General features: G+C 42.0%; 1 protein-coding gene across 6 annotated transcripts in view; it reads left to right on the plus strand.

Annotated features, from left to right (window-relative positions):
- Positions 1 to 17,455, plus strand: part of sulf1 (sulfatase 1) — a 104,269-nt gene that overhangs the window by 7,442 nt on the left and 79,372 nt on the right. The window contains exon 1 of one of the 6 annotated variants that reach the window (XM_064333038.1): positions 17,184 to 17,339. The exons of the other annotated variants lie outside the window; for them this stretch is intronic. Within the exon in view, the coding sequence (XP_064189108.1) occupies positions 17,307 to 17,339 (33 nt within the window). The 5' untranslated portion in view covers positions 17,184 to 17,306. Of the gene's footprint in view, positions 1 to 17,183; positions 17,340 to 17,455 lie in introns of those variants that run through there. 6 annotated transcript variants of the gene reach the window in all.

The raw sequence follows: 17,455 nt of genomic DNA on the forward strand, positions 1-17,455 counted from the left end.
TGACGTGCCTTTATACACTGTGCAAATTGTGAATGTATTTTATGCATTATGTATAGTATTTTTATTGCAGTCTTTTCACAGCATCACCATTCCTGAGGCCGAACCATTTTTCAGACTTGCTTCGTGTTAATATTTTCAGTGGTAAGTCGATACTTTTTTTTCAAGCATTGTGCTTGAAAATGACTTTATGAAGTGACCTCAAACCCAAGGCCCTTGGATGATACCCATCAATTTTATTCTTCCAGCTGGAAATGCTAACATTTCTCACCGCAAAAAATAGCAAATACATGCCATTGATTTCTTGTTCGTATTTAGTGTGACCTTGCGTGCATAAGAGCAATAAGAAGAGTTTAATAAGTTGTTTGGAATTTTATTTCAGGTTGTGAGGATTTAACTGTGTTAGATTTAACAACGCTTTAACTACTTAAAGCATATTTACATTCACAGTGTGCTGGGTTATTTGGCACCAACATGATATGAGCAGTAAACATAATTATCCGTGGTTAAATACTCCAGGGTTTGCTGAAGATTCAGGAAAGTGTCGTCTTATTGCCTGGCTCTGCTTTGGGTTCCAGAAGTTTCCAAATGCAGTTATCCACACATTCTGTCTCTTCTGAAAGTTACACAGAGAGACCAGGACAGAGTCCACATACAACAATATTTATTTTGATTGGAAAATAGGTGTCCAGTATTGACAATTTCTTGCCGTATTCTGTCTATGAAAACAAGGAGGAGACTGATCTGAGATCATACATTTATTTAGCTGGTTGGTGAGATGCCAAGCGGCTCTCCAAATCCTATTATTTGGGCATATTGAAGGGTTACTTCACATTTGGAGAGGATGTGAAGAAGCTCTGCATGAAGTTAAGTAGCCATTAAATCACTGATCGTTGAGAGCTTCTATTTTTGTATAAGATGTTTCTGTAAAACAAGGGTCTCTGTATTACGCCAGAATCCACAGCAGTGTGAGTTTGGGTGTGTGGAGACAGGATTGGACAACAGGGGAACTTTCCAAAATATTTTCACTAGACCCCCCCATGCAGCCGTGGCGAGTGTTAAGTAGAGCGAGCTTCTGCTCAACTGTGCCCGTCTTCCACAAGAGGGCACAGACAGTGTAGCTGAAAGGCCTCAGTCCACCATTCCTTCTTTAGAGGTTTTGCCTGTTTTAATTTTTCCTTAGAGAAATTTCTGCCCAAGCTGTTGCTATTAACATCCCCGCAGGAATAGCAGTTTGTTATTAATGCCCCTTGCGAATGCTAATGCGTCCATGGTAATGTGACCTAAAGCAAAAGCAGTTTGAAATTTTGGTCACACTGGGGCTGCTGAAGGTAACTCTGCTGTGCTTTAGCTCCGTCAAACTGGAGTAACGGCAACAGGCTACATGCGCCCCGGCTGCATTTCAGTAGCCCGCTCCCGAGTAGCATGACGTCGATCAATTAAAAGCGTGGTTTGGAGCGCCATACGGGCAGTACACAGTGTCAAGTATCTAAGCGCTGTGAAAAATGTCACGGGGCTTAATGACATATTGCATTTCCAGTTAAAATTTCATTAGCCTTATGCTAGCATAATGCCATGTTTACGTTTCCTGCATCTGTGAAGGTTAACTTCTAAATTGATCCTCATCCTGCTGGCCTTTTGATGCTTCTGAGTCAAGCTCGTATGAACCCACTTATTTAGACATCCTTCCACGGAGAAAAAAAAACAAAGGCAGGCTTCATTCATCTATCCCGGCATTGAATGTCAGAGGCTATAATTAGAGGAAATCCTGGAGTGCAGGTTCGCATTTACGGCCATTATTTTTAAATTGTCATAACAGCACGTATCCCCAGAATGACTCTTTCTGCAGTCAATAAAAACCCCATCCTCCCTCCCCCAAGAAAAGTGACAGTGGCATTTACTGCGTAAAAACATACAGTGCCATGAAAAAGTATTTGCCCCCTTCCTGATTTCCTCTTGTTATTGCATATTTGTCACACTGAACGGCTTCACATCTTTAGGCAAAATGTAATCTTAGACCAAGGGGAAGTTGATTAAATACATAACACATTTCTTTAATTATTATTTAATTTATTTAATGAAAAAAGTTATCAAACTTCCATATTAATAATTAAAACATTTTTTATTGCAAATATGCAATAATAGATTAAATCAGGTAGGGGCAAATACTTTTTCATGGCACTGCAACTGCAGATATGCCACTGTTGTAAATGATCTACAACTTATCATTCAGCAGTACTACCTCTCGGTTTATATGTTTAACAATTGTTTATAAAATAACAATTTTCAAATATAAAACAGCTGTGTGGGAGATATAGAAATTGGTCTTCACTTAATGTTGTACAAATCAGTTACGACTGATGTTTGAGTTTTTAGGTCAACAACATTTCTGTATGTTCCTTCAAATACCATGGTTTCAGACAATGGGGTAGTATGATGGACTACTCATTGTTCAGCCAGTAGCTTTTGAAACAATTTTAAGTCATGTGAATGGACAGCTTACTGAACTAATAATATTACCTGACCTTTAGCCTCTGGGTCAGGGTTCAGTTTCAGAATTGGCTGCGTTTGATGGACACGAGCATGTGGCTGTGTGAGAATTTGAGTGAGAATGGCATGTGTGCTATTTGTTTGCCCAGTATAAATTTGTAATCTGAAATTATAGTATGCAGTGTTTCAGTCTCATGCTTAGAGTAGGCTTATCCTTTATATATTAGCATGTTAACTTCAGTCCAGTTTAATCCGGTTTAAGACTTTCTGCATTCACTGGAATGTGATCATTTGGTGCCAACTGATGTAAGGATGTCAGTTTCATAAAGCTATCATAATGGCTCATTCCCGCTACGGATACCTTTCACAGCAAGCACCAATTAACATGCAACTCATACCTCAGAGAGCAGCATTTCAGCGTCACTTAGCTGTGATCTCCGAGATGCACAAAAGGGTAATTCGGTAAGTCGGGCAGAGTGCCGTCTCCACTGTGCTCTGAGGCACGGAGAAGCATCTGAGAACCATTTTGCTTCGAGTGGCACAATTACGTCTTCGCTTCTCGCTTTGAACATCGAAAGCTTTTAATTTGAAACGCGAGAGACTGTTATTGCGTTCTGTGGATGGAGTCGTGTGTGTCCCCCCCCCCCCCCTTTACCTCCACCGTCTAATTGATACCTGCGCTAAGCGGTGGAGCGTAAACGGAGCCGCGGCCGGCCCTGAAGTGCAGTCTGGCGGAGGCGATCCGGCCCGTTTCTGCGGGGACCGGCTGCGTCGCCGGTGTCATCTCGCCTGATTGTTCTGCGCCGCTCTGGAGGCTGTCTAAACACAACAGAGGGGAGAAGGCTGCCGCGCAGGGGAAATATTTGTCCAGTGCCTCAAAGCATACTTCTCAAGTGGAAACTGAACTTTCCCACCGATGCCGGGCGTATTAGAGAGGACGTAATGAGGGGAATGGGACGATGCTTTGAACTACCCTGGGGGGCTGCGTTGAAGACGGGGTGAAATCGGGCCATTTAGAGAAATGTTTTTTTTTTTGTTTTGTCCACAGTTACAGTTTCATCAGATCATGTTACTGCAGTGTGGTGTCTTCAACGTTGGCGCAACTAATTTCTCTGGAAAATACACAATCAGGCAATTTATGTATGCAATATGTAATTATCTAAACGTGCCAGTGTAGTTTAAGCCTTACTCTTTGAGGAGAAATGTAGTCATGTTTTAAGGGATGCAATTCAGTTTAGAAACAATTCATCGGGACAGTTTACATTTACATGTCAGTCAAATCTTCTCTTGATTTTTGAGCCTCTCCTGGAGTTTGTTTTGGAGTGGTAAGTCTTAATGGCACTCTCAGATAAAGGGGAGACTTGCCCATGCGTAATGATAAAAATCTTAATCTCTTGTATTCATGTGGAGATGAAGGCCCTCGTGGCCTTGTCCCATGTCTGTGGGTCCAAAGAGTTGCTAGGCTGTGAGTGTGGATTGTTTGCTTGTGTCTCATTGCTGCAAATGGATGAGGACACCAAAGAGAGATCTATCAGACAGATTTGTTTTTGTCCCTCTCTCTGTCATTCTGTCTGTGTTTGAAGAGACATGGCAACCTAAGGCTAAATGAGCAGGAATCTTATTGAGAGGACAGACCTGAACATTCAGCCTGCAGTTGAATGGATGAGATGGTGTATTCATGGCTGTGAGAGCAGTATCATAAATGCCTTTAACCCTTTAAAGTGTAAAATAAGAAATCTGTGGTTAGAATGTTCTTAACTGAAGAACACTCTTCTGCTGATGTGATCCTCAATCCTGGTAATTGAAACTCATGGAGTTCTGCAACACTGATTTAAAATAAAAAAATAAATAAAAAAACATTGTAAAATCTTATTCTTCAAAGGGTTACAACATCTTTCACTAAGCTTTTGTATGCTAAACCAAGCAAAAGTGAATGTACCACCAAGGGCTTTTGAACATGTATACATTTGAGGATTTGATTGTATTGGAATGAACATTTTTAATAATTTAAATCAAGGCCAGATTAACTGTTCTGGATGGTCCTGTAGGTCTTTAAATGTTTTTGCTGTAGTGTATTTTAACAGCTCTCTTATACCACTCATTCTTTAATTGTAGAACAAATTAAATGGTACAGTAGACCACATTTAAACACACATGTGGTTTCTGAGGTGACAGAGACAAGATGTACGTGTCTTCCTTGCGTGTCTCCAGAGCATGCGATACAGTGTGGTGAAACTTCAAAGTGAGTTGAAGCTAAGAAATCCCAAAGTTTTACTAACTGACCACAAGAGCGTAACAAACAGCCACCTTATTGTTGGAGTGAAGCGAAGTGCATCCGACAATAAACCCAGAGGGCCAATAAAGGGCCACGCTGATTTTAAAGTAGGTCAACGCTTTTATCACCTGAGAAACGAAACGTGAAGGCGGACGCATGCCACGGAGGCACTGGGAAACTCTAGAGACGTCTCTCTTTGTCCCAGTTTAGTGTTCTGCTGTTCTCCATGGTAAAGATACTCCGGGTCTTGCTCCTTTAAATTCCAGGGCACAAGCGCTGGCCTTGAGGTCAGGGGGTCAGGAGAGCAGGTCCAGAGGGGAGCAGTTGTCCAGTGATGACAGGTGTGGAATGGGGGCGGGGCTCCCTATATGAGCTGCTCATTTAAGGTGCCTCGCTTACGACAGGAAGACGTTCCCCTCCCTCTCAGATAATTGCTTTAGCAGGATTTGTGATGCGTGAATGTGTTGGCCATTTAGTTAGCTCGTTTTACGTGCTCGCAAAACTACCAGATCAGAGATACACAGTAGATCAGAGGTTGGTAATCCTGGTCCTGGTGTGCCTGTTTCTGTTTTGTTTTTTTCTCCAACCAAACTCGTAAATGGATAACTGGCATACTGGAGATATGCTAATGTCAGAATCTTTGTAATTGGCCAACTGTGCAGTCAAGCTTGACTACAGCAAAACCCAGAACTGTCTCTGGCTAATCTCCATACATACTCTGCTCAACATACCCAATGAAATGATCCTTCTGTCTTTGTAACGATCTTTGTAATTATGCGAGTCCAATTTTATATTGCAATTAATTGCCTAGACTGTTCCTGCATTGCAACTATGCAAATGCATTGCCTTGAGTATCTTTCAGCCGGGGAGTAAAGTTTTTAAAAAAGACCATTACAAAGTTTCAACAATGTAACATATGTTGCGAGTAAGAAGAGGCCATTTTTCTTTCTAGTGTCTCTAATGTAATCCCCCTCCATAGCATTCTCCCCTCCAGCACTTGCTGTGAATTTCAATGTCGGGTTCATAAATTTGCCTCTTGTTGTGTGTGTTAAAGCCTTGTTACCCCATTGACACATTCAACAGACAGATGGCTGAACTTGAATGCTGAGTTAGCACCGTATTGAAATGGGGCTTTTTAAAGGGCACTGGGTGTGCGTATTAAGGAGGGGGTTAAACAAACAGAGGGAGGGGTGGGCTTGGGCAGGTTGCGTTTCACGTCTGTCAAGACGCCGGGAGGACGGGGAGCTGAAGCCGCTCCAGTCTCCATAAATAAAGGCTACGATCCTGGCTGCCTTTACTGTCATTGGCCCCCACACACAGCGCTGATTCCCGCACCAACGCATTGTGTGATCTTTATTGCTTTTTGTAGAATTATTCAATGAGATCAGAGGGTATTTTTAGGCAAGGGTCAAATTTATGCTGTAACCTCTTGGCAAGTGCTTTCTCAAAAAAAGCATCTGAAAGACCACTGCCTGTTCTAGTAAGATGGACTCTGTAAAGAGTCTTTTTGTATTTACCCAAGAAGGGAAAGGTTTTAAGCTTACTCTCCTCGGACTCCACTGTGGCTGTTCCCTGAAGCCAGGGTACTACAAAACTGCACCATTTCTTCTAAGATTTTTTGTGTGAGAAAAGAAAGTGTTTAATTGTCGAGCTGGAGTCGAGTGCGGAGAGCAGTGGTGAGAACCGAGCAGAGCTCTGGAAGGTTCCACCAGCAGCCAGCTGTGCGGCAGATGCAGGGCTCCGTGGGCCAGGAAGAAGGAGGAAAATCTGAGCGGTAATGAATGATAAGCAAATCTCTGAATAGCGGGATTAAAAGCGAGGAAACGCTCCCATGCGCTTCCCGTCCATGGCAGGTGCAGGGGAAGGAAGGAGGACTTGGCGCTGCGCGGCGGCAACGTTTGTTTACGAGGCTTGTGAAATATAGGAAATTACACCGCGACCCGGCGAGAAGCGGCGAGTGTCGGAGGACAGGGGGCAGGGCAGGGGCGGAGGCGCAGACGTGCGGAATGAAAACAGCCAGACGGGGCTCTGATCTGGCGCTCACACGCCGCGCGCGAAGGCTCTGTTATGATGATAGTTCAGCGGGTTGGGAGTCTGTGGGCGGAATGAGTTTCCCTGGCCTGGTGTTCCTTCGCCTCGAAGGCCCCTTTGAGAGGAAACGCAAAGGGTGTGGTGAGGATCAGTATGTTTTTCCTCCGTTCCTCAAATCTGGGCCTCCGAGAATCTCTTAAATTGTAGCAGGTGTACAGGGTAATAGCCTCTCCGTTTATGTGAGATATTTGTATTGCTGTGATGAAGGAGTCGGCCAGGTCTACGAGAAAGCCAGAATTGTCACAGAATACAGAACCTCGCTCTTTTGACCTCTCATGGCAAAACTCAGTCACTGTGCCGCTCCTTGATGTGGACAGACAGACAGGACAGACATACACACAGGAGAAGCCAAGTGCAATAACCTTTAGATTGTGGGCAATGACTAAACCGGCCCGTGGTCTAACTACGATCATTTTCTTCACTTTTGGTCAAACGTTTAAGCCTGTGTTATGCTTTATGTGGCTCGCAAGGCTGTCGGAGCTGAAATTTCTCAACAACGTTTATTTAAGGGAAAAAACATGTAATATGTTCATAAATTTGAGAACATCGTGGTTAGATTATATCTGGGCAGAACTGAAAGGAGATATTTATTCAAATAAATGAAAGGATCTTTGGCATTCTCTGAAATATTCTCTATATAAATGGAGGGCTTCTGCATGGCCTGTTCTATTCAAACAGGTTTTACTGTTAGGGGCCCCTCAGTCTGATGCCGGAGCCCCAGTTGTAGCTCACTGCCCCATAGGACCACACATTATGGTGTCACCCGGGTGGACTGCATTTATGAAAGTGGGTGGTTGGGCAGAATGTGATTCTGTGGAGGATGCGTGATTGTCTATATTTGCCCAGATTGATTGCATCACTGAGACGGGTCTGGAAATTTGACTGCATGTTCCAGATTTAAAGATGAGAAAAAATGGAGTATTGCCAAAAAAGAAAAAAACCCAATGAATGAAATCTAAAGAATATCTTCATGATGCCTAATCAAAGTGATCACCTGTAAATTTCTCAGTATTTTCATTTCAGCACAGAACCTGTTCATTTATTTGATTGGTTTATATTCAGGGAGACTGCACCTGAAGAAACGGCATACCTCTAAATGTAACCATACGTATTCTAGTGTTACCTTTCACTGCTCCTAATATTGGAATTGGTTTTTATAATTCTCCTTAATAGATTTTAATGGGCATAGGTTTTTTTGTCCATCTGAAGTGTTGGCCATTGAAATTAATCTGTTTCATGAAGCACGTTCAAAAAATATTTTTGTTTAATGTGCTAAAGGAATAAAAATGCTCTAAGGCAGACCCTGCAACCAAAAATAAAGAACTCTGAGATGCCTCTTCCTTTAACCTTTGGTCAAAACTAAAAGTACAAAATGGCTGGTGTTTTTGACACGGTCTTGTTCCTACAATAAGAGCGTCCTTTGTACTCCTCCACGTTATATGAATTGATTGGTGGTATGTGATTTTAGACAAATGTTTTTCACTGCTCTAATTTAAAAGCAGCGAATGTGACTTGTGGTTTGATTCGGGGCAATGATTCCCTTTGAAGCTGAGTTAAAATGGGCTTTCTTCCACGTGAAATGGCGCCCGTTTTTCAGATTGTCAAACACACTTACGTTTGTGTTGTTGTATGGCTCCCCGATAAGACTTTTGTTTAATGAAATAAAGCAGTTTCCCTCCGGTCTCATTTTGCGGAATGTCTTCTCATGTCACTGCCCATTTCTTTGCGAACAATGTGATGCATCTAAACTTTAATCCTCTGGATGCGCTGTGTTTGTAGCCCGGGACGGTGTGTGACAGACGGCTTCATGGCTGTGATTCTGTGGCCCATCAGGCCAATTTGTCACCCGCGTTTGCGTTTCACGTCCGCGAGCGGCGGACAGGACGGCTCGCGTTTGTTTCCGCGGAGCGTCCCTTTGTGAGCGAGCGTGTTTAACGCTGGACTCGACGGCCGGCACCGCCCTCCCTTGATGCGGAGCTTCCTCTCCGCTCTCCTCCCACTTCCTGGCACTGCCGTCCGACTCAGGCCTGGACCGTAAAATGCAAATTTCAGCCAATTGTGTGAATGCTTTTGTGGAACTTGAAAGGGGACCAAAGCACGAGGCTCGAGGAGTTCAGATGTAGGTGACCAACAGCTGTTGATCAGCCCACTTCCTGTGAGAAAGAGCCTGAATTGAAATATGGGCACTTTCCACAGGAAGCTGCAATTTATGGTTCCCTGCTCTCTACAGTGCCCATTATCAGAAATGTTCTGTTGTCTGATGTGGTTTTAACTGGAACCTACACCCTAAGGGGAAGTCCAAACCATTGTGTTCCATACATAGATGTCCAGACTCAATTGGTCTTTGCTTTGCTACCTTAATTTGGATGTATATATTGTATATAATGGATCTAATAGAATGTATACTGAATGTAATTCACTATATATATTAAATGTATACAAGAGAAAAAAATGTGTTTACATTGTTAATAGTTTTATGTATAAAATATTATTGTGGTCATGAGAGGTGCATTATCTATCTATAAAGTGTTTATTAGTCATCATCCTTAGAGAATTATCTACTTATTGTCTACTACTTTTTATTAATCATATTATGTTTACATGGTTGGCAAGGACTGCAGTGTCTATTTTAAAAGAAAGTGATGAGATGAATTGTAATTGAAAATACCAAATTAGCTAAAGTACAGAATAACTGCTTTTTTGTGAGATTTTAAAAAAATATAGGCTAGTGATAAGGCCTGCACAATGTGTTGGTTTACCTGTTCCCTCATACCCCATATAGTTGTGTAATATTATGTAATGTGTATATGGGTTATGAGTTATTAGTGTTTGTTTTCTGATAAAAATGTATTTACGTGCCCATAAAATTATATTTCTGTGACCAGCTGGTCAGAGGTTGACCCTGGGGAACCTCCTAAATTAGCTCACAGTGCTTCTTATGGATCCTGAGGGAGTTCCAATATAAACTCAAACTCTAGTCGCAACTGAAATCTCTTTGTGTCTCACGTTGCGTTTTCACTGAACATATAAATGAAAAATGATATTTAAGAAAATTAACTGACCACAGTTTGTTTGGGTTAGGTCTGAGTAATTTCGTTTTTTTTCGTACAGTATGGCTGCCTTAAAATTATGTTACCTTGGTTGATGGCCAAATGTTGCAGATGTACACCTGTGAATGTATACATTAGAAACGCAGTGAAAAACATTCCTCTTCCTTTATGTAAATGGTAATGTTTCATATGTATAGAAATTACTACTGGTCTATTTCGGCATTCATGATGTCTATTTATTAAAAAGCTAAGCTTAATTAGAAACTCTGACACTTAAAAAAATAAATAAATAAAAGGTTTGAATGTGCCACAGTAATTCCCCTCCTTGGTGTCTGTGAAGACCGCAAAACTAAGAGCCAGGAAATGTTCAGACAAAACATTTTGTGACTGAAAGTAAAGGTTAGCTGAAGGAGCCAATGGTGGAAAGACTGGACGTAGTTCAGAAAAGTGGTGACTCAGGGGGGAGTAAAAAGTCTGTTTGACAAAGCTAGCAGACAGAACCAAACTAAACACTAAAGGTTGTTGCGGTCTGGGGGGAACGCACTGAACTTTAGTTTGCGTGTCCACTCCCAGGAAACTGTCTGTGGTGGCGGCGCACTTAGAGAGTAAATTAATTGCTTGCATATCTCAACACCAATCGCACCGCATAAAGAAAATGTTACTCAAATGTTCTTAATCTATTGCGTTTGCATAACGTTATATAGTATTACATAATGTAGACTGAAGTAAATGTGGACAGCTGCATTGTGGAAATGGGTTGACGGTATTATCAAAGCCTTCTGCTTGAGGAAGGCCCTGCCCCTGGCCTTTCTTCCTGTGCAGAGCCCAGTGTTCCTTCCCCAGGGGCCAGCAGTGTAGGCCTGAGATGCTCATTACCTGTAATGGTGACTGGCTGATAAGATCAGGGGAGGAGGGGAGTTATTGGAGTCCCTCCTCACGGGCTGTCATTTTCTTCCATTCATCGCTATTTCGAGACCTTTTAACATGATCTTTATACCTGTTAGCACCGGGAGTGCCAGTATAATCACCATTGCGTTAAGGCTGCTCAGTGGTTTGCTGTCAGCAATGGCAAATGGGTTTGCTTGTACGTGTGCATAATTCTTTACTGAAAAGTGAATACTGTATACCGATGGCATGTACACCAAGAAATGAAATTCTATTGAAATTCTATATGGTTTTATTCTCAAGATTAATTAGGGATATTGCAGGACATTTTCACATTAGCCACTCTTTGTATTTTTGTTTTATAGCCTATATCGTGTTGAGAGTGCGTGGACAGTGCACACAGCAGGCAGACTTTGGGTGTGCCAGTGAAAAAGAGTTGGAGGATGTAATGTAGGAACTGTGTGTTATTTTAGAGTGTCCCCAGTTCTCAGAGCTGATTATTTCATTGATGTAGATTAATATGTGGCCATTGGGATTAGGGCTGGGAGATGCTTGGGTGGGTGAATGGGACTGCTCTCTGGAGTATAGCAGAACAGCAGTCCTCAATGCCAGCACCATAATAAACAGAAGATAATATTGGTTGCTAATGGTGATGTCTTCAGAGGAACCACGCCAAGGGGGCTGCTGTTTAGCCATCTGTGAGGGGGAAACGCAGATGTAGTCTGCTGACGCTGGTGTGTGTGGAACTGGTCCAGGGAGCTCTTCCGTATTTCATGACCCTTCAGAGAACGAGATTTTCTGTTTGAAAACACTGCTGGCTGTGATGCTGTGTCTTGCAGCCTATAGTGAGAAGATGAGACACTGACAGGCATCCCTCCCTGGAGATCCCCTGTAGCTGGGCGGCGGCGGACGCTAGCTGCTACTTGGACGTTTTCAACACCTGCTGGTATTCATTTTCCAAAATAAACCCGGATGTTTACCATCCCTAAGAGACAGAAAAATGTGGAAAATGTAACCAGTCTGAGATTCAAACTCATAGCTCATATCAGCCTGTGATAAATAGTTCCACAATCTGCGAATGTTCCTGCAGGAACATCTATGCTGAGGGTGAGAGGGAGATAAAGCCAGCATGCCTGCCTTTAGATTTGATTGAGCGGCTGCATTTATAAATGGAGAGTAATGGGCAGGGTCCAGGAGTTCAGTTGTTCTGGAGTTCAGTGTTCACTTCAATACTATATACATGTTTTGTCTACAGCAATAAGGAATGGGAAAAGAACAGCTTGGGTGCTCCTTTGGCATTTAAATATCCTGTGACATAGTTGTAGCTGAAGCCTGGTAGCACTTTTAAATGGTGTTGCAGAACGGTCTGTAAATTATATCAAATGGTCCATGCAGTGATAGTTTTGTTTTATCAGCTTCTTAATAGGTTTCGTTTAAAGAGTGATTACAACATACCCATTATCAGGAAATGGGCAAGCAAGGTCTGTGCAGCAGCTTAATGGTTCACATAAATCATCAGCTTGTAATGACAAACCAGGAAGTGCAAAAAACATGCCCTAAACCCACAGTTACTGTGGTCATGGTCCTATTGCCTTAAGGAGGCGTTCACACTGGAAGTATGGAATGTTTTCTCATTACGTTTTTTATGGTCCGAAAGTGACATTTTAATTGTAGGCTCATCCTTGTGTGAAATAGATATTTCAAACATGCATGTGTGCTTATCAATATATATCATATATAATATATGAAATATGGGAATTAATTGATTGGTGCAGACCAGGGGTGTCCACCCAGCACTAAGACACCTAACTGTACTTATCTAGGTTGAAGACCATGATTAGTTAATTAGTTGAATCTGATGTTGTAGTGCTACAACAAAACCCAGCACCCACATTGACCCTTTTCTGATAAGATTGGACAACCCTGGTCTAGGCTTAGTCTCAGGAATCTTGATTCCTTCAAAAGAAGAAGAGGTTATTGTGTTCTTTTGCTTCCCCTTTGTCCTATGCAGTTTTAATGTGTGACAGTAATATGTGTGCTGTCCTGTTTACTGTCACCAGTGGCTGTAAAAGAACAAAGATAAAGCCCATAATTACCCTGAGATCTCTTCCTCTCTGAGGCACATGTTAGTAAAGACTTATAATCATTTCTCTGAGTCTCCCTCAGGGACCTCCAACATATATTTACGGTACATCGTTCAGCTTTGATACTGCTGTGAACCATGAGAATATTGAAACCTCTGCAGTCTTGCTTTTCTTCTTTTATTGTGAGGGTACTTGAGGGAAGACCCCTACACTGCCCACACACCCCCACTGCCCACTTTCCAAACACTTTCAAGCGCCCATCGCCCACCCCTGACCCTGCTCTTCTGTGTCTAGCATACTGCTTCAGTTCCTGAGCCCTTAGCGTGTATGTGGAGGTTTCCTAGTTTCACTCATGGTTTTCTAGTTCTGTAAAGGGTTATTTGTTTGAAAAAGATTCAGCTCCTCATTGCCCTTTGTTTTCATAGTTTAAACAATAATGGGCACTTTTCATTGGCTTGGATGTTGGTCGATATCCTTATAAGTGGAAACAATGAATGAACATGTAGTGATACAGTGAAAGAACTGTAGTTACTTTGAGGGAGTCAGCCATGTCAGATAGGTATGTACGCTTTGTTTAGCTTTGTAACAGTTCAGTACCATAACTATGCTTTGTCGTGCATTATAATTTTTCCTGCTTTTAAAAAAAAATGTCAATAACTACAGTGTGTCAAATTGTACAGTATGCCCCAATATTACAGTATTTATTAATTTTAATAATTATGTATTGTGCTTTGAATTTCTATGCAATTAGTCTTTCTTTTAAGTTGTTATTACATTTTTTAGATAAACATTGTTTGGCTGTTGTTCCACATTAGCATTTTTATCACCCATTCCTTGCATGAAAAGGTACACTCATGAGCTTTTTTTGTTTTTGGATCAGGTTGTGTTAGTCCAGATCCAGAGAGCAGTGCAGTAAGTACTGCTCTACGCCTCCCTGGCGGTCACAGACCCTTCTCTGTGTCCTGGCTTTCACGTTCAGCGAAGGAGCTCCCTCAATTTATGACTCATTTCCTACACAAAATATAGAGTTACGGGGTGAGCGCTCCTATCTGGAAACCTCTGGGGCCGTGCGCTTTACAATGCTGTGGCTTGGAGCCCATCCGGCGGCTAAGCCAAAGGTGGCTGACGAGCGGGCCGGGGATTAATGCGGCCCTTGTGACGCGAAGCCACATCTGGCGCGTGACGCGACCGACCAGACCAGACACCGGAGCTCAGCCGGCCGGCGGTTGGCTCAGCAAATAGCCGTAAGTGTGAGGTCATGAGCGTTGGGCGAGCGGTGGCGACTGTTTATTTTTTTTTTGTGTGTGGAAATCTGGGGCGTTAGGGGTGGGAGGTGGTGGGGAGGGGGGCAGAAGGGAAGTGCTGAGGTTTCGCTCCATCCGAGGCGGTACCTGCTCCTACCTTTTATCGAACTCGGTTTAATTTATGGTTCGTGGAAAGCCTGGTGCAGTTCTCAACTTTTACGAGGTCTGCTAAAAATAAAATGCTGTATGCACAGGTGCCATTTTAAACAGGCTGTGTGGTGTTTTAAGGTGCTGTACATGTCTGTGGACCGTATAGGTCTCTGAAATGTGACCAGTGGAGTAATATTTATTTTATGTCTTTCAGCTGGATTCGTGTCACTGGGCTAAGCATTGTGCATAAATCGGAATACATTTATCCATAAATAAAATCTAAATCTTTGGGCCCAAATAATTACAATCCTAATGTTTCCGTGTGAAACCGGCATTGTGGCATTCCCCGATTGACTTTCTCTGTGTTTACAGTACTATCGATACCTATCTTAAAGTGTATCATCCTACAGTTATAAAAGTAATGCCTAAATGAATACTGTTAGAATTTTTCATGATAAACAGGATATCCCCTCATATTGGTAAGTGTAGTCTTTAGGGTAGTAAGTGTTTATTCCAGCCGCTGCCATAGCTGGGCTTTTCTGTGCCCAAGCAGGCTTTTGTTAGCCACCTTATTGTCTCCCAGCAGCACAGAAATGAACCAGTTAAAGTGTAAACACTAGCGTCCTTTCTCTCTCACACGCCAATTATCGGCAGGAAATTTGAGTCTGGCACATTAGCTGGTGGTAGATCTTTTAAGAATGTATAAACAGGTGTGTTACATTTGCAGTGCTCATTTATTCATTTGTCAAATTATCCTTGTGCTCTTATTGCTGATAGGGTCACGAGATCTCATTTCAAAGGTTGAGGGAACACTGTTGCTTGGTGACTGGGAGGGAGGATGGCATCTGAGCGTTTGTTGTTCAGAAAGTGAGCCCTCGGTGCATTTGCCTGAGGAGACTGCTAATGTATGCAGCATTTAATGACTGTTTTTGAATAATGGTGATTAATTGACGAACCCAAAAATTCTCGCTTTGTTTCATTTTATGTGACGAAAGCCTTAAATAAAACTGAGCAATACATTAAATACTGTTGTGTTATGACCGCAGTTTGCAGATGGTAGGTTCTTTTCATAATTGCTTGTTCGGTAGTTTTATACTATTCTTATGTGTGTAGACTATAATGACAGTAACCTTTTCCCTTCAGTTTTACAAACTGTTCGACACATCTGTTCTGTTTTCAGTGCTAGAAAAGCAAGATTTTTGATATTAAATGGCCCTTTCACATCGTTGATAGTATTTGTACAGTGCCATGTACACTGGAGAATACTAAATGATTATGCTATGAAAGGAAGAATGAGGAATAATAATTTATAATTATCTCATTATATTAAATAGCCATATGTCGCTCTCATTTCCTCAGTGTCCCAATACCTTTTTGTGCTGGAAATCAGGATTCCCAAAGGTTCTGCACCGCATTCATGAAAGGTTAAGTAGGAATCATTGTGTATTTATGGTGGATTAAGTCCATCTGGATCTCAGTGAAGAATGTGCTGTTGACTTTGAACACAGTGTATTAATTCATGACATAAATAATGCATATGGGTTGTGAATAAAAAGGAGATTACAGTGTATAAATTACACCACATATCCCTGACTTTCAGGCACTTCAAACAGTTCAGGAAATGTGCTTTTCTAGGTAAGAATAGTGGCAATTCAATAAATCTATCCGGTGTTACTATTATATAAATATCTATGTAATTTTATACTTTCAGAAATTATTAGTAATTCACAAATCCAATTGTGCATTTTGGCCAATGCCTCATACATAACTGCCAAAACAGTCCAGCTGTTTTTTTAACAGACCTTATTAAACCGTTAAAGTTACATGTGTCATTTACAGTATCTAGTCTCCATATAACAGATTATGAAATAAGGGCTGTCTGTTGTTTCGAGGGCATGATGCATACTGTACTGCTGTTTTCACAGTAAAAAGGCTGAACCCCCTGGTTTCTGTTCTCCTTTTAGCCCTTTAAATGGAAGTGGAAATGGAAATGTTGAGCTGTTCTGGAAAAGACATTCGGTACTTAGAAAAGTACAAAAATATTCTTAACTCTGTATGCATTGCAAAACAACAGTGAATGTGTTTTCATAAATTCAGTGAACTTCTTTTTGTAACATGATTTGCATGTGATCTGGATTATTTGTTTTGTCTTCCTACCTTTAGTCATAGTCATAGTTCATTGAATGAAGGTCATTCACCCCATTTCCTTTTAAAATGACATCTATGCCACTGCTTTTTTGGGACATGTTAATTATGTCACTGATTGTGTAAGCATACTTTTTTGGTCACCTAGCAATAGTGGGGAAAAAAGTAAGAAGAAACCTTGCATTTCTACTTTCACATGGAAATAATAACGTATTCTTATATCTGCAAATACTGCCCGTGCAGATTTTATTATCTGCTCTTTCTGCTTGCGACTGAGGAGCAGCCATGCCCATCGCTGTTCAGTGAGTGAACCGCTCCCTGGGCTGCTAGTGGCAGCAGTGAGGTTTTGCCACAACAAGGCGAGGAAAAGCCAGCGAAGCAGTCGCAGTCATTAAACACTGCCCTCTCAGTTAGCGTCTGTCTGAGAGGCCAGCCTGTTGACTTTGGACTAAAGCTGCGAGGCTCATTGGGTACAGAAGCTCCATTTTACGCGGAGTGCATTTCGACTTGCCGACGTGCCCCAGCGTGGTTTCAGCTGCTCCACCTGTGACATCTGTTTGAGGGGTGAACCCTCTCCCCCTCTGCCCCTATTCCCCTGTGCGATTAACAACCTGGCTCCCTAATTCTGGAGGCTTGGCTACAGAGCTACCGTAACATTTAGAGAAGTTTGGAAGCCAGAATAAAGTGAAATGAGCATGACGGCTAGGCATATATGCACATATAAAACACCATGTGACCTCCTTCATTACGGACCAACAAGAGCACCGGCCCCAGACATCAAAAAGCAGCAGGTATCCTCTGACCCGCCTCACCAGACAGTGTATATATTATTCTTCCTGAACCGCACTGCTAATGAAACCATTTGAGGACATTGTGTTGCTGACCGTCTTTCTAAATGGCTACAGAACCTAGACGGGATGTGCTTTTTGTAAGTACCGTACCGACAGAAAAAGCACGCATTTGCCAAATCTTGTATTTCATATAACTTTTTTATGGAAGCTTTTAATGCTGAGATGCATTAAAATAAAACAAATTATTTTGGCT

Source organism: Anguilla rostrata, chromosome 4 (genome assembly GCF_018555375.3).
Source record: "Anguilla rostrata isolate EN2019 chromosome 4, ASM1855537v3, whole genome shotgun sequence".
Lineage (NCBI taxonomy): Eukaryota > Metazoa > Chordata > Actinopteri > Anguilliformes > Anguillidae > Anguilla > Anguilla rostrata.